The 26,239-nt window shown below is 37.6% G+C and overlaps 1 protein-coding gene across 1 annotated transcript in view; it reads left to right on the forward strand.

Moving 5' to 3' along the window:
• Positions 1–26,239, forward strand: part of LOC128635312 (glutamate receptor ionotropic, kainate 4) — a 92,754-nt gene that overhangs the window by 20,014 nt on the left and 46,501 nt on the right. The window contains exons 3-4 of the mRNA XM_053687516.1: positions 2,099–2,264; positions 23,241–23,419. Of these exons, the coding sequence (XP_053543491.1) occupies positions 2,099–2,264; positions 23,241–23,419 (345 nt within the window). The remainder of the gene's footprint in view (positions 1–2,098; positions 2,265–23,240; positions 23,420–26,239) is intronic.

Here is a 26,239-nt window from a genome sequence, read left to right on the forward strand (position 1 = left end):
AGGTTGATCACTATTAAATGTTCTTGGTCCACGGTATGAAATTCCAAGCAGACCATATTTTAGTACACACCTGGTGCTGAAGATGTATGAAGAAACAAATGTTATAGTTCATGAAGAGCTGGGTAAGGCAAAATTCATTGCAGTTATTAGTGATAGCTAGACACCTTGAGCAAGAAACAGTTTTGTTTCTGTTACACTACCTAAATAATAAAGTTGGTAAAAAAAAAAAAATTCCAAGCTATGCCATGATACAAACCGAATTGCGTGAAAAGTGTGAACAATTACACCTGTAGATTGCTTATACTGTAGCAATATCTGTTAAGGACAAGCTATAATAGGCTAGAAATGAGAAGTTATTTTGAACAAATATTCATTCTTTTTGCTCAACAGTACACCAAAATATGTAAGACGTAGGAGGTGATAGGTTGTAGTCAAATGCAAGAGCACCATCTTAAATACTTTATCCATACCTTTATGTCCAGAGGGCAATTGAGAAACCATGAGGAAAACACATGAAGACATGCAAGGGGAAAGATAAACTGAGAGCTAGTTCACACCAGGATCAGATGTTCCCAGTGGTTGCATGGCCATTACCCACTCGTCATTGCTCCAATCCAAAAAATCCTACTCGTGCCCATCATGTCAGTTCAATCCATCCTTGCTACCGGCACCTCCATTACTTCCTGATGGAAAGTGATGGGAAACCAATTGGGGACACACGGGTATACAAGTGCGGTACATGGTCACACAACATCACGTAGACAGGCAATCTGGTGTGATGAAGAGGCCTGCTCCCCAGATGCATTGTGTCCTCCATGACCTCCTTCAGGCACCACTGAGTCCTGAATCACCCACACATCAGCACATATCAAGCTAAAACTCAACAAAACACATGACCTCTGAGGGACATAAGGTATAATGTATTTCTAAAGCAATCAATTCTCTTAGTGTTTTTAAAAGTTTTTGTGATTCATGGGATATTTTGGAATCCTGAATGTTAGATTTTCAGTATATTTTAGAGTTTAATAGGAATAACAGCGTATCCTGTGGTGGGGTGTTTTATTCCTGTTATACCATGACATTTTACATAAGAGGACAAACAATTACATTTCTTTATTTTATTAATTAACAACACCTACACTATATGGCCAAACGTTTGTAGACACCTGAAAATCACACCTATACTGTATGTGCTTTTTGAACATCCCATTATAGATTTAGTTTCACTTTTTGCTGTGCAAGGATGGCTATCCATTAATTTTGGGAACATGGCTATAGGAATTTGCTCATTCAGCCACAAGAGCATTAGGCACTGATGTTGGGTGAGGAGGCCTGGTGCAAAGTAATTGTTTCAATACATTCCCAAAATGATCAGAAGTGTTGTTTTGCAGGTCAATCGAATCCTTCCAAACCAATCTTGCAAAAAGCAGCTTGTCGCATAAAGCAGCTTGTCGCATAACCGAGAAATCACAAAGCATAGAGTGCTCTGTTTTGAAGACTTTCCCATGGTGGAAAAACCCTTTTGACTGTTACCAAATTCTGACACCCACAGTTCTCCATACTGAACATTTATGATTATATGTTTTTCATTGTTAAATAACAACACATTTTTAAATTTAGTTCACTATCAGCCTTCTGTGGAACATCACCCATACAAGTCCCAGTGTAATATAAATAACAGGTTTGAATTACAGCAGGAACTATTGTCTGAGCCATGCTGTGGTAGTAAATTAATCAATGTCTTCTGACCGATCAGATTTGAGAATTCAACAGCATGTTTTTTGATAACTACGTTAAATATCCTGGCAGTTTAAAAACAGGTTTCGTTCACATTTCTTTGTAACATAAAAAATAAGCAGTCGTAAAAACCTATTTAATTAATTTACCTAACATTTCCCTTCTACCTTTGATCTAGAGCTTCTCTTTGATGGTGTTGTTAATAGTTCTTACTCATTTTAGTGGTAAAGAAAAAGTAATGTTTTCAGCTTTACTTTGACCACAGTGTGTTTGTATTTCATCTTTTACCAGCAAATACTTACCAAATGCAGCCATCTTGAGTATATTTCCTTACAATTGTAACTTTCTGTCTCTGCATAAGGTACCATATGTGAAGGTGGCCCCAGAGGACATACTGAAGGTGCAATTTCCCCGTTTCACCACGCTAGACCTCAGACCCACCAACACAGACATCAGCCTGGCTGTAGCCGGGCTCCTCACCTTCTTGAACAGCACCACATCTTGCCTCATCTGTGCCGAGGCCAACTGTGAGTAACAAACAGAGCAGTGATCAATGTTTTATGGCTTTACACATCCTTTTCAGTAATATTATAATAACTTTCATTAATACATCATTAATTATGGGCAAATTATAAGTTATGCATAATTTGACAATTAATAAATGTTTATAAATAAGAGTTTGTGTCAATTATTAATATGTGAAATCATTAATGTAAGCTAATGATTTAGTACTGATGAATAAATCATTAGTCATTCAGAATTTAAGCATAAACCAATATTTATATATGAAATTTTATGTAGCTAGGATAAGCGGTATAGAAAATGGATGGATGGATTTCATGTAGCTTCTCATGTGTGTTTTAGTGCAATACACCCCGTTACTGTACTTTTACAATATATACTTTTTGTAAAACAGAGTATGTTTAAAAGTAATTTCAAGTACAAAAAATCAGTGAGATGTATACCTTTCTAAAAGAGAAAGTTATACATATTAACATTTAATAATTAGTGTTTATTCAATGTCTATATACAGTATAGACAAAATATTTGTAACTGTTAAATATTTAAATAATGTATTTGTGACATTAAACACCCACAAACAGTAAAGTTTTGCAATATATTGATGTATACAGTATGTAAAAGTCTTGTTAGCAAATATGTGAGTTCTTAACTTGTTTTAATATAATCCTGAGTTTACACATGTCAGCCTGTATTCAATGTAAATTCATCATATAATATGGAATTTTTCCAAAATAGGACAAGTGAAGACAGTTATAGATAGATCTACTACATCATGCTCACTGTGTTCAAACCTATGTACTACACTTTATAGCCATCCAAAATGATTTATTTATGTCTATAATATAGCCAGAGTTTATGGAATTATGGAATAGTTTATGGAGTATCTATCAGTGGCTGTATTAGTGTCTGGATCTCTTGTGCTATGTTATGCCCATTATATTTATAAAAGTTATAATACTGGTCTTTGGGTGGCTCTAGCTTGGAGAAGTTCCAATTAAATGTAGCCTTATCACTCTATTTCAGTTATGAAATATTCCATAGTCTATGTGTATTGCATAGTGTACGATAGGTAGTCGAGATTTGTGGGTTGGGGTGTCTATTGGGGGTCCCTTTAGTTTTCGTTTTTACCAAGACCTGATGAGGTCCTTTGTTGTGTTGGTAGTGTGTTTTGGGTCATTGTCTTGCTGCATAATGAAGTTCCCCCCAATTAGATTGGATGCATTTCTCTGTAAACTATCATGAGTTACATCATCAATTAAGATTAGTGAGCCCATTCCAGGATGAGCCATGAAAGCCCAAGCCTTGATACTACCTCCACCATGTTTCATACATGAGCTTGTATGTTTTGGATCATGAGCAGATCCTTTCTTTCTCCACACTTTCCACTTGGCCTTTCCATCACTTTGGTAGAGGTTAATCTTTTTTCCAGAACTTTTGTGGCTCATCTCTATATTTCTTTGTGAATTCCAATCTGGCCTTCTGAGTCTCACTGCTGATGAGTGGTTTGTGTGCCGTCGTCCGAGAAATCTTGAAGGAGGAATTTCAACCGATTGCAGAAGGAATTGGTTCCCTGGAGAAAGAGATGAGAGTGATTAGCAACAACTTTGATAATATTCAGATGGCAGTTCGGAAAGTTAAGCAAGATTCAGCTAAAGTTAAGCAGGCCGTAGACATGCTTCAAGACAAGACGGCGAGACTCGAAGACAATAGTCATCAATGCATTGGTCTTAAAGAAAGGGAAAGGGGCAGCGACCCTGTGGGCTTCATGCAAACTCAGTTATCTCTGTGGATCCTATCCCTTAAAAATAGATCGGTAGAGATAGAAAGGGCACTTTGTATATATGCCAGTGACAGCAACAGAAAGGGTCCGCGAACATTGATCTTCAAACTGCTACGCTTTCAGGACAGAAACAGCGGCGATTTAACACATCCTTACTCCACTATCATGAATTTGTATCACAACTGCGTACCTCCCTAGTAGAGTTCATTGAATTGAATAGTGGTTCTACAAATAATCCTCAATTCTTATGGGAGGTAACAAAATGCTTTATTAGTGGGAAATGCATTGCTTTCCCTTCTTTGCATCAGAAATCTAAGAATAGCCCCCGGAATGAGCTGGAGAGACAAGTTCAGTCATTGGAACAGGACCTTAAAAACACCTATTGTCAATGGAAGATGGAAGAACTACATGCACTTAAATCTGAGTTAAAAAGATTACTTTTACACAGAGCTGAATTAATTATGCATTGAACGAGGGTAATCTTATTATTTCAATGGTGAGAAGCCAAGTAAATTATTAGCACTGCAGATCAAACAGATGGAATCTAGAGCATGCATACATGCTATAAAGAATGAAGGCATTTTATGCACCCGACCCGAAGATATAAATCAGACCGTCAAAACTTATTATGAACAACTATACACTTCTGATTCTTCTACAAGTTACCAGCAACATGTATCTTTCCTGCAACAGTTTCATCTTCCTAAAATTGATGAACATCATCAGGAGATGCTAAATTGCCCCATGTCACTTAAAGAATTGAAACTGGCCCTGGGCTCAAAGAACAAAGCTCCAGGTAGTGACGGAATTCCCCCTGAATTAACGTCTGCCATTTGGCATATAGGTATTGCCCCTTATTCTAAACTCGTTTAACTTTGCGATGGAGCCCTACATACGGACCAAAAGCTCTCATAATCTTTTTACTTAAGAAAGGCAAGAATCCCTCAGAATGCTTTAGCTACCAACCTATTAGTTTATTCACTGCTGATGCTAAAATTTATCGTGAAAACTAAGATAAGGTCGTTAACTATGATCAGTCTTGTTTCCTCAAAGACCGATTTGCATCCGATAACATCAGGCGACTATTACATATCATTCATAGGTCCAATTCTTATTCTGCCTCCTCTGCAGTCATTTCGCTGGATGCGGAGAATGCCTTTGATAAAATTGAATGGAGCTTTCTATGGGCAGTTCTTGGATATGTAGGGGTCAGACAAGGATTGATTAAAATCATTAAACACTCTATAATAGCTGCTCAGCTCATGCTCTTACTGGCCCTTTAGTGTCTCTGTCTTTTGGTCGGGGTACCCGCCAAGGCTGTCCACTATTGGCTTTGCTCTTTACCTTATCAGTGGAGCCGTTGGCTTAAGCAGTATGTCAGTCGTCAACTATACAGTGAGGGAAAAAAGTATTTGATCCCCTGCTGATTTTGTACGTTTGCCCATTGACAAAGAAATGATCAGTCTATAATTTTAATGGTAGATTTATTTGAACAGTGACAGAGACAGAATAACAACAAAAAAAATCCAGAAAAACGCATGTCAAAAATGTCATAAATTGATTTGCATTTTAATGAGGGAAATATGTATTTGACCCCTCTGCAAAACATGACTTAGTACTTGGCGGCAAAACCCTTGTTGGCAATCACAGAGGTCAGACGTTTTTTGTAGTTGGCCACCAGGTTTGTACACATCTCAGGAGGGATTTTGTCCCACTCCTCTTTGCAGATCTTCTCCAAGTCATTAAGGTTTCGAGGCTGACGTTTGGCAACTCGAACCTTCAGCTCTCTCCACAGATTTTCTATGTGATTAAGGTCTGGAGACTGGCTAGGCCACTCCAGGACCTTAATGTGCCACTCCTTTGTTGCCTTGGCCATGTGTTTTGGGTCATTGTCATGCTGGAATACCCATCCACGACCCATTTTCAATGCCCTGGCTGAGGAGAGGAGGTTCTCACCCAAGATTTGACGGTACATGGCCCCGTCCATCGTCCCTTTGATGCGGTGAAGTTGTCCTCTCCCCTTAGCAGAAAAACACCCCCAAAGCATAACGTTTCCACCTCCATGTTTGACGGTGGGGATGGTGTTCTTGGGGTTATAGGCAGCATTCCTCATCCTCCAAACACGGCGAGTTGAGTTGATGCCAAAGAGCTCCATTTTGGTCTCATCTGACCACAATACTTTCACCCAGTTGTCCTCTGAATCATTCAGATGTTCATTGGCAAACTTCAGACGGGCATGTATATGTGTTTTCTTGAGCAGGGGGACCTTGCGGGCGCTGCAGGATTTCAGTCCTTCACGGCGTAGTGTGTTACCACTTGTTTTCTTGGTGACTATGGTCCCAGCTGCCTTGAGATCATTGACAAGATCCTCCCGTGTAGTTCTGGGCTGATTCCTCACTGTTCTCATGATCATTGCAACTCCACGAGGTGAGATCTTGCATGGAGCCCCAGGCCGAGGGAGATTGACAGTTCTTTTGTGTTTCTTCCATTTGCGAATAATCGCACCAACTGTTGTCACCTTCTCACCAAGCTGTTTGGAAATGGTCTTGTAGCCCATTCCAGACTTGTGTAGGTCTACAATCTTGTCCCTGACATCCTTGGGGACCTCTTTGGTCTTGGCCATGGTGGAGAGTTTGGAATCTGATTGATTGATTGCTTCTGTGGTCAGGTGTCTTTTATACAGGTAACAAGCTGAGATTAGGAGCACTCCCTTTAAGAGTGTGCTCCTAATCTCAGCTTGTTACCTGTATAAAAGACACCTGGGAGCCAGAAATCTTTCTGATTGAGAGGGGGTCAAATACTTATTTCCTCATTAAAATGCAAATCAATTTATAACATTTTTGACATGCGTTTTTCTGGATTTTCATGTTGTTATTCTGTCTCTCACTGTTCAAATAAACCTACCATTAAAATTATAGACTGATCATTTCTTTGTCAGTGGGCAAATGTACAAAATCAGCAGGGGATCAAATACTTCTTTCCCTCACTGTACAACCCATTATCTGTGTAAATACCTGTGCTTCCCACCGGAGTTTAGACATGAAGCCTCTCCTCCACAAAGAAACACTAGGTCGATAGACACTGGTAGAATCATGATGTAACATATATTGAACTATACAACACCAGCACCTGTATTTCCATGGGCCACTGAGGTACGCAAGGCTGTTGTGTGGCCCAATTCTTATTTTAGGCTTCTAAAATGTGTCTGTGTGTTCAGTGTGAATGCATTTTTGGTGAAATGATTAATGATTATTATGCACCTCCAGGGTCCGGGGTTCGAGTCCCGCTGGGGCCATGTGTGTGCGGAGTTTGCATGTTCTCCCTGTGCTGTGGGGGTACTCCGGTTTCCTCCCCCACTCCAAAGACATGCATGTTAGGCTGATTGGCGTATTCTAAAGTGTCCATAGTGTATGAATGGGTGTGTGAGTGGGTATGTGATGTATGAATGGGTATGTGATTGTGCCCTGCCATGGACTGGCACCCTGTCCAGGGTGTACCCCGCCTTGTGGCCGATGCTCCCTGGAATAGGTTCCAGGTTGGATGGATTATGCACTTCATTCATCTTTCATTGGAAAAAGTTCCTTTATCATTGTACCCAATTATTTCACACTATTTCTTATGTAAGTAGCATGTGTTTTAGTGAGTAATGACTCTGAGTATGTAACATGCAATATAACTGAATGGCAAGTCATTTAAAAATCGTCACAGATAACACAATAGCCAATATCCAGTAATGTAATAAAGTCTTGAGGACTGTCTCTAATGCTCGCTTTTACAACCACCATTGCGATGTTGCCAAAGTGCAGAATTGGAACAGGCTTAGGGAACCATTTGGGACAGACCCAGTGAATGTATTAACAGTACAAGCACTCACAAGTAAGTAAGGGTATGAAGATGTATAATCCTTTATGAATAAAGTCTGCATTATATGGCTAAATCTCTCATTTATTCTTTGTAACTGAACTGAATATATTAATCATGAGTATACAGTGCCTTCCATAAATATTGGCACCCTTGGTATATATGAGCAAAGAAGGCTGTGAAAAATTGTCTATATTGTTTCATCTTTTCAATAAATTCACAAAAATACTCTATTCTCATGGATATCAAATGATTGCAAACACAACACAGGTTTATGAAAGAAAAAAAAAAAACAACCTTTGTTAAATATAGGTGTGCAACAATTATTGGCACCCTTTTAGTCAATACTTTGTGCTACCCCGCTTTGCCAAGACAACAGCTCTAAGTCTTCTGTAATGTCTGATGAGGTTGGAGAATACATGGCAAGGGATCTGAGACCATTATAGAACCCAATCCCATTTGAAGTTCCAGTGATGTCTGGCAAACTGAAGACGCTTACTCTGGCTCTTACACCTGTACTCTTCACACTTTGCTTCTTTTACAACTCAATTATAAATCTTGTATGGTAGCACTACTTGTATTGTTCTCTGTTTTATATATAGCTTTGCTTGTATTTCCAAATTTGTAAGTCGCTTTGGATGAAAGCGTCTGCTAAATTAATAAATGTGAATGTTTTTGGATGAGGCTTTTTTCTTGAAACCCTTCCAAAGAACTTGTGGTGATGTAGGTGAATTCGGATTGTAGTTTTGGAGACTTTCTGACCCCAAGATGCAACTAACTTCTGCAATTCTCCAGCTGTGATCTTTGGAGATTTTTTGGCCACTCGAACCATCCTCTTTACAGTGCATTGAGACAATATAGACACACGTCCAATTCCAAGTTGATTCATAACATTTCCAATTGAAAGGAACATCTTAATTATTGCCCTGATGGTGGAAATGGGCATTTTCAATACTTGTGCTTAGGGCTGCACAATTAATCAAATATCAATCTCGATTATGCTTTTGACTGCCCACGATGACATGAACATGATTGACTGCGCTATTAGAAAACTCCACTCCAAATCAAATCAAGCATTTCCTAAACTTACAGCCAGTCACCATAGAGTGGCGCAGGGATGACGTCATTTTGTATGCCAAAACCCGGAAACGAGTTAGCATTTTAGCGCTTCGGGTTTCAGAGCATGCTGCGAGCTCCAGCGCTTGCTCGAGGGGAAATCATGACACTAACAAGTTGCTAAATGGGACTACAGACTCATGAGAAAATCCTATTGGGTTTTTGTCGAGGGAACCGGTGTGATGCTAACTTCCTGGGTTCTATAACAAAATGCCGTCATCCCTGCACCACTCTATTGGGTGATTTGGCTGCGTCTCTCCTCCTGTGAACACTGTTATTTCCTTTTCTGCATATGCCTGAATTGTTTTCTTTTGGTTGCATATTGTTATATTTGATTGCATATTTTCATTTGGTTGATGGTATATTTATTTTTACTTATCCTATATTTTGGGTACCACTCTAATTTGATGCAAACATTTGTACATTAGCAGAAATGTAGCACAACATAGAGGTGAAAGCAGCGGTCTGTTTATTTAAAAGTGCAATTAAAACATGTTGTCCCTAAAATCAATGAATAATCGTTATAAATAATTGTGATCTCAATATTGATCAAAATAATCGTGATGATCATTTTGGTCATAATCGTGCAGCCCTACTTGGGTTATTTTCTTATAGCCACATCCCATTTTGTGAACCTCCACAACCTTTTGCCGCACATCACAGCTATAATCCTTGGTCTTACCCATTGTTATGAATGACTAAGGGATTTTGGCCTGTGTTACGTCATATTTATACCCCTGTGAAATAGGAAGCCATGGTTGAACAATTTCCTGTTCCTATTCACCCAGGTGTACTAAAAAAATTTTAAATATCAATGGGAATATACTTCTAATATATTTTTCTCATATGAGTCATAGGAATTCATAGGATCGACAATAATTGTTGCACACCTATATTTAACAAAGATTTTTTTTTATATAAACACCATTGTGTTTGCAATTGTTTGATATCTATGAGAGCAGACTATTTTTTTGAATTTGTTTGAGCAAAAAAAATTTTTTTTCTGACAATTTTCCACAGCCTTCTTTGCTCATATTTACCAAGGGTGCCAATATTAGTGGAGGGCACTGTACATATGGATAAGTGTCATTTAGAAACATTTGTTAATGTTTAAATTCTAATGACCAATTATTTATGTATTTCTCATTATTAAATCAGTGATTAATTGTGTATACACATATTATCAACAGTAACATTACTGAACATACTTGTCAAATTCTGAACAACTTATGATTTGTTCATAGCTATTAATTATGTATCAATGAATGTTATTATAAAGTGTTACCTCCTTCTCTACCACAGCTGCTTGAGTTTCAGCTTACCAAGGACTTTATAATGATAAGATATATTGGAAGAAAGATAATACAAATGTTAGATTCAGGCCTGATGATAAGAACTACTAATATACTGGCCATTTTGTTCTCCAACTGTAATTCTCTCATTATGTAAATCATTATTAATCATTAATCATTATGTAGTCTATCATTAGTGCTGAAAAGGCAGGAAGTGTTACAGATTTGTGACTGCACTCTTAATCTTAAAACTTTTGCATAACTCTTTAAGGCACAAACCAATCTATGTATATGTATGCTGTGGAGTTTTATGCTTCCCCACTGTGCAACTTCATGACCACAAAACTTCTTAAGATTGGAGTACATATTAGATTTAGTCTAGCATTATATTCCTCTATTCTATAATGCACAACACCATAGTAATATGATGCTATTATACCTCAACATTCATATGACAACATTAATTACTGTGTGTCTTGTCCATTGTTCGCTTGTGATCAGTTTAGCATTTCTCTGCTCTCACTCTCGGTGTCCTTCAGTCTTCCATTATGTATGCTGTCCCACTCATTTACTATCAAACCACAGGAACCGATAGTGACAGCAATTCCTCTGTTCACAGAGAAACAAGTATATAAATGGACTGATAAACATCTTTATTTGTCAAAGATATGAGAGCTGACACAAACAAAATGGTATGGTGCACATGGATAGAAGTGGTACCTAATCCTAATGAGCACACAGGCAACCTGTGTGGTTTATTAAAATTTAGTCACCTCCTGTCCCTGTCAGCTCAGAGTCTTTATTTATTTATATTTATTTATTTATTCATTGTGGGCTGTATTCAGAGTAGGTGTCGTAAGACAAAAAGTTAAAATTTAAGTCAGTGTTTACATGGGGAAAGTCATTTGTATTCAGAGTTTGGCTAAGCAGCTGCTTAAGTTGATATTTTATTCTCCCCATTCATGTTATTCAAATCATCTGCATCTAGTTCATACCTCTGGGGTTTCCATTTTTTTTCTTGAGTGGCCTATAAGTGCCTGAGAGAGGGTTTTTAAATAGACTACCACCTTTAAAAACAAGCACTTGCCTTTAAACTTGTGAAAAAAATCAGGGACATTTAATTGAAAATGACAGTTAAACAAGTGCAAAACTTCTAATAGAAGGCAGTTTTTGTGCTCAGCACAGACCGTTGGTAAATGTAAGAAAACTAGCATCACAGGTAGTAAAGTAATTGTAAAGTTCACCTGTGTTTGTTTGTTTCTGCAAGCATATATAAATAACAGCTTTGTTTCCTCCTTGAAGTGGAGGGGAAAAAACTCTTCTTCACCCACAGTCAGTTCCCCAAAAATATAGCTGCTGCAAGTTCATGATCCATCCTGAGGTACATTAGTGAACAGACAAAATGTCACACAAGAGCATGCTATAGGATGAATCTGAAGGGTGAGCATGAACATGATGTCTGCCACTGTTTCTTGGTAGCCTCTTCTGAAGGATGCATGCCAGTAAGGCAGCTGCCTTCATTATGGATCATACTTGCTATTTCAGTTTAATTGCTGCAGTGCTTTCACTTTTTTGCTTTCATAAAATGCTAACCCTAACCCTCACTAATGCTCTTGTGGCTGAATAGGCAAATCCTAACCACCATTCTCTAAATTCTAGTGGAAAACCAACCCACATTAATGGTGGTTATTATAACTGCAAAGGGTGGATAAACTCTGGAATGGAATGTTCCATAAGCACATATGATTGTCATGGTTAGATGTCTACATACTTTTGGCCATATAATGCATTTTATGTCAACTGAAACATTACATGCATTACAGTACAGTATGACGTGGGAATGTACTATCCAGTAGATATGCAAATAATCTTCTTCTAGCTTTCTGGCTCATGCTAAGTGGTAGTCATTCCGGTTGAAGAAGGGTACTATAGACTTTCAGCAGAATAGGAGAGTGGGTGTGGAAGCTGCCAGCAAATGACATAGGATGCAGTGATCGAAACGTACCTTTAGCCCTTCAACACTTCAGTGTTGATGGTGCATAATGGCTCCCTCTGTATGTTCGGGACTTTTTCACTCTTCCCCCTCCCTCTCTATCTCTCGCACTCTCTCACTAGGTGCACAGGGCCCATTAATCACACTGTCTGGTGACAGCCTAATAGAGCATGTCCTCTCATGAATATTTCTCCTTTCTGCCCTGTGGTGGCAGTGCTGGAACGCAGCTATTTGTCCTGATAACCTCCACCACTGTCACTGCAGGAAAAAGGTGCATCTGGTCCAGCAAACTCTACCAACACTGCACAGTAGCTGTGACAGTACAGTCACTCATACTCTATTCTAGACTGGGTTAGACTAGGCATGACAGTGATGAACATGAAAGTTCAAATATTTCCAAATAGTCTGGGAAATGTAAATAAAGGGTTAGCTTCTTTCTTCCTTCTGGTAGCTTCCTTTGAAGAACAACTTCAGAAGAGCTGTAGAAGAAATATGGCTTACAGTGTTGCCATAGAGTGGCAAAGCTTGGGATGCTTCCGTGAATCCTGAGTAAACTGGGGGCTCAAAGGGAAAGAAAAAGAAGTTTCCAGGAAAATAAGAATTTCCTGGGGCACATTGAATTAACCTGAAAATTAATTCAGAATGTATACTCCTGCTTGTTGACAGCTTGTTGCTTTGAAATGCCAGACATTATCTGTAATTACTATTGAATAATGGGGACCTGTCCAGCAGCTACTGATAAATAACCTGAATCTTTTCAACGTGATCACAGCAGGGGTGATGGACCAAAAGTTCACGCAGGTGCTGTGGGATGAGACAACTCAGCACTTTATTGGTCATTAGTAGTGTTTTATAATACATAAAAAATGAATTGGGAGCCAGTATAATGTGGATGAAATAAGGTTAATGGCTGGTTGAATTCTGGACTAACTGGATTTTATCTATGCACCTCCAGGAATATCCAGCTGGTTACAAGAGACAAAGTTAGCAAAAACATGAGCTAGTTTTGCTGTATCATGTTATGACATTATTTTTTTTTTAGTTTAGCAATGTTTTCCTACCTATCCTAGGTATATTATTTACATGAGCTTCAAACAAGAGACCAACATCTTTTACTGCTGTACATGTAACTGAAAGGCCATCAAGATTTACTAATTTAATCAGGTAGGTAACCTGGAACACCTAGTAGAAGCATTCTTGTCTTGTCAGAATTAAGTAGAAGGAAGTTGTCAGCATCCAGTGTCTAATGTCCATTACACATTCCTCACCTTTATTAAACCGGCATCTGTCATCTGGCTTTGCTGAAATATACAGCTTTGTGTCATCTGCATACTAGTAGAAGCTGATATTTTGCTTAAGAATAATTGTATCCATAGGTAGCATTTTTAAGGGGGAAAAAGTGGTCCTAGAATGGAGCCTTGTGGAATACCAAACTGTGATGTTGCATGCACTGATATGTCACCATTAACATTTATAAACTGATATTGTTCTATGAGATAATATCTGAACATTAACTCCAACAAAATTTTCTAGTCTACTTAGAATAATATACAGTATCTCTGGTATCAAAAACTGCACCGATATCATTTAATAAAAGCAATGAGACACAACCCTAATCACAGTTCCATAGTAGGTCATTTGCTACTTTAGCCAACGTTGTTTTAGTAGTGTAGTGAATTACTTAATGTATATGATTACTATGCAGGTAGGAACTCATCAGCTAAATGTAAAGGGTTAATGTCAGGTTTTTTGTTTTTTTTTTATCAGTGGTTTGACAACTGGTAGTTTATATGTTTAGGAACTTAGCCAGTGCCAAAGTAATTTAATTACTTCTGGTAGTAGGTGTCTAAGAAATTGTGTAGGTTAATGTCTTTTTGTGATGGTAAAAGTCATCATTACTACATTCTGTTGGTATCTTTGCATTGGTGACTTCCACATTTAGGTATTTCCTGCTATAAATGCTACAAAATATTCATGCCAAATTGTGCAATGTAGATTTGCAATTAACACAGTATATGAACTTTATTTAATTGTTTGTTTCCAAACCATGATAGCTGCCAAATTCTGTGTGTGCTTTTATCAATGGGAATGATTATTCAGGTTCACCACATTGGCTACTAATTATGTCTGTTTCAATTGCAAGCAAACACATCGAACGTCAAACATGTTAAATGAATTTCTCTGAAAAAATGCAATTTCCCCCAGACAATTTCACACTGCTATAGTTTTAATATATGTATGAGTATGTCGACGTATTGGATCGTTTGATGATTTTGATATAATCTTTTGAAAGAACATAAGCTTCAAAGGGTGATGATGAGAGAAAGTGAAACTGGGTGTGAATTCGACTGAGAATGAGGTTTGTATCTTAACAATAATGACACTACTGACTACATGGAAAATAAATTTGTTTATTTTTAATGGATTTGGAAATAGTTCAAATGATACAATAGCATTTGGGGTGTCAGCTTTTTTCATTCCACAGTGATCGAAAAGGATCCTATCTCACACATTTCAGAGAACTAAACTGTTGTGTTAGATTTTCTTGTTGTTGCCTCTGCCACCAGGTATCATGTTTTCGGGTTGTCCGTCCATCTTTTTGGATTTATATGGAATTATCATTGTAACCAGTAGATGAACTGATTTTGGAATTGATCCAAACAGGGTCACGGTGACTGTTACAGCAAGGTCAAATGCCTGAAATAGTTTTTCTTCAATAGCTTCCTCGCTGTTTGAACTTTATCTTTTCTGTTTGGTATTTTAGGCAAACAAATTAGTAACAAGAAGGACTAGACATCTGAGGTATCCCTGTCAATGCCATTGGTGTTGAGTTCTAATTGCTTAATATAATGTCTATTAGCCCCACTGCTACACACATTATATATAACACATACTTGTATATTATACAAATATTAGTCAGGAGCAGATATTACATATTGTTTTAACAAATTACATATTACTAACAATATCACACTATACAGACCGACAGTATACAATACAATATCATAGGCATATTTATTAGTTTAAAAAGAAAACAGCTGATCTGCTGTCTGTTTTAATGTATAATCTTTTCTTGCTGACAGTGTGTTACTTGGGACCAAGAGACCTAGCACCGTTTTTAATTTGTTAATTCAATTTGAAAATACTATGACTTAAGAATGCACTATAATGTAAAGCTTTATTTATCACACACCATCTCTGCCTCCCTGTTTGTTAAGACCCACTCAGCTTTATAATTCATAACACCACATGGATACAGGTTTTTTTTGTTTTTGTTTTTTTGTTTTTGTTTTTTTTACACATTAGAGAATGACTGAGCAACATTAAAAGATAAATAGAGAACATGACTCTCTACTGCAGTTTCCCCTGTGGATGGCTGCTGTGACATTGCTTAGCAACATACAATCACTGTGGTTTTCAGTTTCAATTTCAACTTCAATTTCAGTAACTTTTTGCTCAACTCTGGCCACCATCGGTCAGTTGGTAATCAAATTCATGTGTGGATCTAATGGATCTAAACTTTTATAATTAAATATATTAACATAAGTGGGGGGGCATGGTGGCTCAGTGGTTTGCATGCTTGCCTCGCACCTCCAGGGTCGGGGGTTCAAATCCGTCCTCCACCCTATGTACATGGAGTTTGCATGTTCTCCCCGTGCTTTGGGGGTTTCCTCTGGGCACTCTGGTTTCCTCTTCCAGTCCAAAGAGATGCATTGTAGACTGATTGGCATTTCTAAATTGTCTGTAGTGTATGAATGTGTGTGCGATTGTGCCCATCCAGGGTGTCCCCCGGAGTTCCCAAGGATAGGCTCCAGGTTTCCCCGTGACCCTGTGTAGGATAAGTATGGAAAATGGATGGATGGGATATTAATATAAGGGGTATGGAACAGTGGTACAGTGGATAGCATTGCCAGGTCACAGGTCTAGGATTCTGGGTTTGCACAGTGGTGCAGTGGAGTAGTGGATAGATCATATTGTAGTGGATACATCATATTGCTCACTGATTCTCAAGAGTTGATTCCTCTCTTAAATATGGACATAATGGCATAATTGGTTTAGTTTATTCTTTAAAATAAAATAAAAATGTCTGTTGTTGCACATCACTTTCAAAATCTATCCAAATACAGTCAAATGTGGCTGTAAGTTTTCAAATGAAATACTTAAACTCTGTATGAACCACAGAGAATAGCAGATACAAATGAGTACAAATGAATCTTCTATTTATCTTTTTAGCTCTCTTTGTTACAATATGTTCTATGTACAGATACAGTCTGTACAGGACTGGGGTTTTTTTTGTGATTGTTGCAGCCAAAAATGTTTGTTTTTTCCGTGTCTTTTTTCAAAATTTGTGATGCAACTTGCAGAGATTTTTGTGCTTTTTTGCAGAAAAATACCTGAATTTGCGAAATTGCAACGGCACAAAATTATTTTGTATGGTCTTTCACAGGATGTTTGTTGGTAAATTAGACTTTTTAGCTTAATAATGTTTGAAGTACATGAATCGAAAATCTGCTGTAATTTTTGCAGAGTTTCCTTGATTTTGCATTTATTTCTGCAATCGCAAAATCCTGGAGGGACGGATTGACAGACAACCCAAATGTACATTTGAAATGTGATAAGTTTCAGATGTGATATGTATGGTTCCGTTGTTTTTATACTGTATATACAGTGCTGTGAAAAATTATTTGCCTCATCCTGAATTCTTCTGTTTTTGTGTATATCTCACAAAATGCTTTTAGATCTTCAAATTCAATATAAAACAAAGGCAACCTGAGTAAACACACAATGCAGTTTGTATTTATTTATTTATTTGTTTGTTTGTTTATTTATTTATTTATTTATTTTATTTTATTGAAGCAAAAAAGTTATCCAACACCTATCACCCATATGAAAAGCTAATTGCCCCCTTAATCTTTGTCTGGTTGTCACACCTTTAGCATCAATACTGTAACTGTCTTGCTGCAAAATCCAGTTGCGCTTCAGTTTCAATGTACAGAGTGAAGACTGGACATTCTCCTTTAGGATTATCTGTTAGAGAGCTGAATTCATGTTTCCCTCAATTATTGCAAGTTGCCCAGGCCCTGAAACAGCAAAACATCCCCACACCATCACACTGCCACCACCATGCTTGACTGTAGGTATGATGTTATTTTTGTGGAATTCTGTGTTTTGTTTATGTCAGATCAATCCACAGAACATTGTGTTTTTGGCAAAATTCAGACTAGGCTTAATGTTCTCATAGCTTAGCAGTGGTTTTTGCCTAGTCACTCTGCCATGGATGCCATTTTTTTGACCAGTGTCTTTCTGATAGTGGAGTCAGTGACCTTTATTGATGAATGAGTGGCCGGTAGTTCCTTTGATGTTGTACTTTGCTATTTTGTGACTTGCTGGATGAGTAGTTGCTGTGCTTTTGTAGGAATTTTGGAAGGTCAGCCACTTCTGGGACAGTTCATTACTGTGCTGTTTCTCCATTTGGAGATGATGGCTCTCACTGTGGTCCTTTGGTGTCCCAGAGCCTTTGAAATATCTTTGTAAGCCATCCCATACTGATGCATTTCAATCACCTTCTTCCTCATTATTTCTGGATTTTCATTCAAGTTTGGCATAGTGTGTTACTGGGTACGACCTTTTAACCAACTTCATGCTGTTGAAAAAGTTCTATTTAAGAGTTGATTTGATTGAACAGGGTTTGCAGTAATCAGGCCTGGTTGCGTCTAGTCCAGCTGAACCCCATTATGCATTATGCAGTTTTATAGATTTGGGGAATTAGTAACTATGGGGCAAATACATTTTCACATAGACCCATTTGGTATTGGATAACTGATTTGCTTCAATGAATAACATAGTTTTAAATTGTATTTTGTGTTTACTCAGGTTGCCTTTGTTTTATTTTAGATTTTGTTTTAATTTTTGAAACAGTTCAGTATGAGATAAACACATAAACAGAAGAAATCAGGATGGGGCATACTAACCTATTTTACGAATGCACTGCATTTACTCGTTTATTTTGATCAAAGATTCAGCTCTTTAATCATGACAAATGAGAGCTGTTGTGCCCATCTCTCCACTTTAACAGAAAGGTGCAGTGCTGAAAGAAGTGACAGTGGCTTCGCTTTTTAGTCTTGCTCTATTTATTTCTTAAGCGCTGTCTCTATTTTACAGCACACATTAATTTGATGTGATATGGAACGCAATGGGATTTTGACATACGCTGTCATTAAGGGAGTGAAGAGAAAATCTCCCTGCCCCCAACTCCTTCAGTGTTCCTTTTTGTGTGTGGGAAGAGAGAAGACAAGGATGGTCTGTTGCCTTTCTCCTTCTCCTGCACACAATGAACTGACTGCAGATGCTTTCAGTAGGAGGTGATATGGAAATGTTACTGTCTAGCGAACATGCTAGTGCCCAGACAGAAATGAGAAGATGACCTGCCTGAAAAAGAGCAGCAGTGCAACAGAGGATTCTTCAAGTTTTTTGGGGTTTTTTTTTGTTGGAATTCAAGCGAATTATACCCTCTACTGTGTGGGAATTTAATAACCTGTGAAGTTTATTTGAGGATAATAAGAGCTGTAATAACCACGAGCAGGTTATTGGGTTTTCTTTTTTATTGCTGAAATTTGCACAGTGGCGGTCATTGTATGTGGTGCTGACCGTACACCATTTCGGTAAATCAGGATTTCTACTTATGTGAGGTCAGGAATCATTGTAGGAGTGTCTGTTTGTGGTCATCTGTAAAGTAAATGAGGGAGAAGATTGGAAAATTATGGTGGCCCATAAGTACAGAACACATTAACAAACAAAAACCGACAGTAAATCAGAAAACAAGACGAAAACCAAAATCACAATTAGTCATGGGTGATATCTTATCGTTTATGATATACGGGCAGAAATTCTCCCCACAATAAGAATGAATCTTCCCGCGATAATAACGATAAAGCCTAGTTGATGAGGTATTTCTGTGTGTCAAAGTCTTCAACCTGTTCACAGCTCATGTGCAGAGCGAAAACAAGTACGGCGGAAGGTGGACATGAAGCTGAGGAGGAGTTTATCGCTTAAAGAGGAGCTACATCTACAATCTGGAACTGGTTCGGTTATAGAAAATCAGTTTTACTTTTAGATCACTGTTTGTGTTTCTGAGGCTCTCAAGATCACAGCTATCACTAGTAGCCAAAAACAGTGGTGAATGGTACTATATTTATGTCGTCACTGATATTGTTATCGCAATAAATACCAGACAATATTGTGATATAATTGTAAGTCCATATCGCCCATCCCTAATCACAACACCAAATTTAAAACACAGCAGCAAAACCAAAAAACACAGCTAAGCCAAAATCACAACAGCATTAACTCAAAATGGAAAGGGTGGGTCCTTATTGAACATCACATGCTCATTGCTGGTTGGCTGCAGCACATCAGTCTGAAAGACTGTGAAAAATGGAGAACATAAGAAAAAATTTAATGGTAAATTTACTTGAATTGTTTGTTTGCTTCTTTATCTTTCATTTACTTATTTATAGAGCTAGGAAAAAGTGAAGAAACTACTGCTAAGGTTGTATTGTCCTGGATTTCCAGAGCATTCAGCGCGCATGAACTGTGCTTCTGGGTTTTCGTTGGCTGTGTTTACTTTTGACACGTGTTTTGTTTTGGTGTCTGTCCTGTCTCCACCCCCGTTATGTAATTGGTTCTTTCCTAATGTCTCAGCTGTTCTGTGTTATGCCTTTCGATTACGTTTTATATTTAAACCCCCATGTGTCTTTGTGCTGGGCGAAGTATTATGCGTTTCTGTGTGTTGCCGAACGAGCCATACTAAGTCTTTGATCCTTGTTTTTATTTCATGGTTTTTGTTCTCTTTTTCGATTCTCGTCTAAGCCCTGTTTTGCCTGTTTGCCGATTGCCTGACCTTGTGCCTGTTTTGTGACCTTGATATTGCCCTATGATTCTGGATTGTCTGCCTGCCTTTTTTCAGTAAAAGCTTTAACTGCACTTGCATCCGTCTCAACTCTGATTATGTGAGATATAGGTGGGTTAGTATAAAAATTTAGTGCTAAATAGATGCTAATTGGCTTTGCTTTCAAAATAAAACATGACTGAGCATGTTACATTGGGAGATCGCAGGGAGTGTGTGTAAAGTAGTTTGCCCTTTGATATTTTTACATTTTGCATGTATTTTTCATCACATGCTTTTATCTAAAGCAATGTACCAAACAGACAGGATATGATCTTAATAAAAAGGCAAACATTTGCTCTGTGGCAGTCCTGAGATTTGATTAATAGCTCAGAAAGTTGCTTATTGAGCTGTCACTACTACACATGCTTCTCAAACATTGAGACTATTTAGTGATTGAATAGGTTTTAGATTAGACATTGTTCTAAGCACTCATTTGGGGAACTCAAATTCAATTTGATGCAGTGTTTTTCTCCATAATAATCCACCTTTCAAATTCTAATAGACATCTCAAAATTAATTTACTTACATGAAGTCTGGAATCAATGTTAAAATGTCTGTTTGAGAATGTGTAAAGGAAATGAGGGAGAAGTTTGGCAAATTACAGTGCAAATCACATTTACTAAATAAAAACAAAACAGAAAATCTGAAAACACAATGATCAGTCCATACAGGTTTTCATGAGGTTTTTTTTTTTTTTTGAGATTGTGTTTTTTGTGGTTTCGTGGTTGTTGTTTTTTTTTGTGATTGTTGCAGCCAAAAATGCTTGATTCAAAATGAGTGCATTGCAATTTGTGGAGTATTTTTGGTGCTTTTTTGTGGAAAACTACTTGAATTGGTGGAATTGCAAGGGCACGAAATTTTGTCTTTCGCAGTGATGTTTGTTGGTAAATGAGACCTTTTAGCCGTGTTCATGTTCGACGCACATGAATTGAAGAAGGCTTTGGCTGAGTGCACGTTGTGATACTGTCACATGATGCATTGTATGACATCACATGCCACGCCTTGGCCCAAATCTGTAGTAAATCTGCGGTAATATTGAAAAATTGCAAGCTCCTCTGAATATTGCACCGTTTCCTTGATTTTGTGTGAATTTCTGTGATCGCAAAATCCTTGAGGGAATGACGGAGACAAAAACACAACACCAAATTTGGAAACACAACAACATTAACTCAAGATGGAAAGGTTAGATCCTTCTTGAGCATCACATGGTCATTGCTTGTTGGCTACAGTGCTCATGAAAATGAGAGACTGTGGAAAACAAAAAGCTGGAGGATGTTTATACTAAGAGGAATATGAGCCTAAATGAAAGTACTGATGCTTTTATGTGTGCTTACTTTTTATCAAGGGGTATCATATAAGGTTAGTCTATATTGCCCAGCATTAATATGACTATGTGAACAATGACTATGTTTACATGCACATCGGAATTCCAATACTAATTGGAATTTGGCAATATTCTAATTAGTATTGAGTCTGAGTATGTAAATATTGAGTAATGTAAATGTAAATTCCGTAATCAGATTGCCCTATTCAGATTAAGACAATATTCTGATTCCCAAAATTCTGATTCCCACCCCTGGAATACTGTATGCATATTTTAATCAGAAATATGTTGAATGTAAACACCTTATTCAGAAAATCCACTGAAAGGTGAATTTTGCGCACGCTCAGTCCGCAAGGAATTGTGGGTGCTAACAGATACTTAGCTGTAGGCTAGGTATTTAGAAATGGCAACTCAGGCATAAATACAACAACCATGTATACAGGAATATTCCAATGCCTGTATACATATAAACATCATATTTGGAATATGTCTGCATCCCGAATATAGACCTTAAATGGAATTTGAAGTGCATGTAAACATAATCACTGAAAACCTGCCTAATGGAAGCTGGGTTATTCAGAAGATAGAATTACTCCTCACTATAATAACATAAGTACCATCAAATTAAATTTCTTTCTCTAGACTAACAAGATAACTTACTGAAAAGGTTCATTTTCAGTTAATTTTTCTTTGTGGTAGGCATCCTTTGTGTCCAATCAGCAATGAGCATGTTGTTTTAAATAAGGACGTACCCTTTCTGTTATGACTAAATTTGCTGCAGTATTTTTGCATTTGTTGTTGTTTTCTGATTTTCTGTTGAGCTTTTGGTTTGTTAATATGTTTTGTACTGACAGATCACCATAGTAAATCCCTTTTGGAACTCTCCAGGCTGTCAAAATTGGACAAATGACTGACTGCTGTGGATGAATGGCAGTGCTGCTTTTATCAGAGTCTTGGTGTGATGGGCTGATTGAGCCACCACATTCAGTGCACTCCAAATCAAATAGCACAGTCTGAGCTCCACAAATTCAGCCAGTAATCCATATTCAGATCATTATTGTGCCGGTCATGTGAAAATAAGTCCAACTTTATGACACAGCTTTCAGCATTGCCTCAGGCAAAAATGAAATGAAAAATATGTAGTGCAGTGTTTTGCACATGTGCGCACAAAATGAAATGACATGCTGTCATGCATGGTACAATATATGGGGAACCTAGATTCATAAAAAAAATATGCACAGAAGCTCAACAAGTGAAAGAGATGACAGGTTTTGAGAGATGGATCCAGTGCTGATGCTGGAGAATCACAGTAACAGCTGCGCACAACACTTTTCTTTTGCCTCATGGAGTCTCATATGTCTGACTTTCTCCAGGATGCTCTCACTTGCTATAAATGAGCAATTAATTAATATCATAATATAGGTATTCAGATTGCTTATACCAGCCCTATAACTGACACTGATGCAAGCTGAAACGGTCTACCATATTCAAATGAGTGAGCATTGAGCACATAAATATTTAAATAGATTCCAATCTAAATATTCAAAACATACCTACAATAACCATAACAATGAATAATGTTGGATAGTAGCTTATACAGTATGCATAAACATTGCCCTATATGTTACTAAAAAACTGTGTTTGAACTGTGCTTCCCTGTTCAACAGGCCTATTAAATCTGGAAGTGTTACTGCGACAGTTTCTCATTTCCAAGGAAACACTCTCTGTTCGTATGCTGGATGACAGCCAAGACCCTACTCCCCTCCTCAAAGAGATTCGAGATGACAAGACTGCCACCATCATCGTCGATGCCAATGCCACCATGTCCCACAGCATCCTGGAGAGGGTAGGAAGGCCTATATACCATAGGAAAGACTAACATATTGATATATTTACTCAATTTATTTATCTATCTATCTATCTATAGTATACATATACAGTACATACTGTACATGTGTGCATATATACACAGTCAGGTCCATAAATATTTAGACATTGACAAAGTTATTGCCATTTTATCGGTAGAAAGCTTTCTGCTTTAATTTGAGGGTATTTACATCTGACCAAAAGCAATTCAACAACTGTCTGCTCAGCTGTGCAGCTCCATGGGCTGATGTGTTTTATTCCCTCATTATTTCACTTACCAGTAAGCAGAGTTTTTTCTTTTTTTTTTTCTTTTTTTTTTTAGATGTTCACATTAGGAATCTGTTTCTGTTAACTCTAAATATGAAGTCCAAAGAGCTGTCACTGCCAGTGAAGGAAGCCATTATTAGACTGAAAAATAAAAACAAAACCCATTAGAGCAATAACAAAAACATTAGGTGAGGCCAAATTAACTATGTAGTACAGTCTTAAAAAGAAAGAATCCACTGGTGAGTTCAGGAACACCAAAAAAAAAAAAAAAAAAACTTGGTGAATGATAGAATTGTTTTCTGATGAAAAGAAAATCCCCTTCACAACGGTTGGACAGATAAATGACACCCTCCAGGATCTAGGTAGATCTGTGTCAGAGTCAATAATCAAGAGAAGACTTCACCAGGGTAAATACACGGGGTTTACCACAAGATGTAAACCACTGGTAAGCCTGAAAACAGGAAGGCCAGTTTGGTGATGCCAAAACATCTTAACAAAAAGCCTGTACAGTTCTGGAACTACATCCACTGGACAGATGAGACAAAAATCAACTTGTACCAGAATTATGTGAAGAGAAGGGAGGAAACTGTTCATGATCTGAAGCACACCACTCCATCTTATGACATGGGTGTGTATGACTCCCAATAGAACTGATTCCCTTGTAGTTATTGACGATGTGACTGATGAAAAAAGCAACAAGATGAATGAATGCCGTGTATAGGGTTATACTGTACTGCTGCACAGTACAGATGGACAATGACCTGAAGCATACTTCAAAAAACAACTCAAGAATTTTTAAGGCAAAGAGATGGAATGTTCTTCGATGATCAGATTAGTCACCTGATCTGAATCCAATTGAGCATGCATTTCTCTTGTTGAAGGCAAAATGCCCCAAAAGCAAGCAGGAGCTGAAGACAGCTGCAGTAAAGGCCTGGCAGATCATCAACATTCTATAGGATCCAGACTTCAGGCAGTCATTGACTTCCAAGGATTTGCAACCATGGGGGGTTTATACTTCATATATACAAAGTGCAATAATTCCTAAACTGTTAACCAGATTTACATGTTTACACCTTCAAATAAGGCTGAAAACCTGCACATTGAGTTCATATTCATTATTTATTCACTTTAACTCCAGTATACTCTGATGGATGGTTGAAATAAAAATAATTTGTCCAAATATTTATGGACCTGACTGTATATATCTTATATGAGGATTAAAATTTAAATTTCTTTCCTGAGATTTGATTGCTACCCGAGACGTTGCACACTGAGCTACTGCTACCGCTCAATACATTAGGGCCATTTAGTCATTGTGTAGGTTTTGGATTAACCGTTGTTCAAAGCAATCAGTTAGGAACGTCAAACCCTATTTATGTCAGCATTTGTCTCCATTATAACCCACCATCCAAAATCAGATAGCCATCTGTCCCACGTTGCACTCTATAGCAGTCTTTGTAATTCATTCAACACTTCCATGCTTTGTTGAATGCCACAGCTCATGAAAAACTGAATTAGGAAACCTACCATTATTCTCTTCCTACTCTCTTGTTCTGCAACCCCGTTTGGTTCCAGCAACCCTCCCACACTTCTCCTCTACTCTATGTCACTCTTGCCCTAAGCACTTGGTGACTTAAATTCGGAAGATCAATAGGTCAATAGATGCTTAGGGAAAAGTATTAGCTTTCAGAGCTGTGATAAAACCCAAACCAATTTGGAGTGTTGAAATTACCTGCATGCCGTTCACATCATTAAAACAAACACTTGCCTTTAAGCCCAAAGGAAACTGGGTGATGAATGAAGAATGATAAATCAGATCACATTTCATGGGTGTAATTTGCTGTCAGTTGCAATACAATGTAGACTAGTATAGAAACAACAATTCTACAAACATTAAAAAAAAAATTGTTAGAAAGATAATATACATATAATAAAAATAAATAAGAAACAATTAGGCATGACTGAAATAAACATCAAACAGAAACCTAATATATCAAGGATGTTTGTTTTAAATAGACAGAGTCATAACTTTTCCACACTGCTTCTCCATGGAACTTTATGAAGACACCTTTATACCTCGGCTATGCATGATTGAAGGCCCCAAAACATGATCTTTGTCAAACTCTGTGAATATACCTGAAAATCATGTGAAATTATTATAATAATTTTCCCTTTTATGTCAGTGGTTTTCAGTGCTGCTCCTTATCATTAATCCAAATAGAACACACAAAATCAAACACACAACCAGTTCTGCTTTTTTAGTTAAGTTCATAATTGCTCTGCAGGACTGCATCTCTTAATGACATTTGGCTGCCTTCTGAAAAAGAGCGTGCACATCAATAGGCTACCATCAACCACATGTATGTAAGGGATAATCCACAGCTAGGAGTGGATTACATGATTTTAATGAACAAGATGGAGGCAAAGAAAACAGGTTTGACAAATTAAAGCTGTCATTGATGTTTGCATCACAAAATGTGAATAGCAGTTAATTTTCATTAGTTATTTTATATGTGTGTCTTTGGAGGTAGAA

The sequence above is a fragment of the Ictalurus punctatus genome, chromosome 17 (genome assembly GCF_001660625.3).
Source record: "Ictalurus punctatus breed USDA103 chromosome 17, Coco_2.0, whole genome shotgun sequence".
In the NCBI taxonomy this organism is placed as follows: Eukaryota; Metazoa; Chordata; class Actinopteri; order Siluriformes; family Ictaluridae; genus Ictalurus; species Ictalurus punctatus.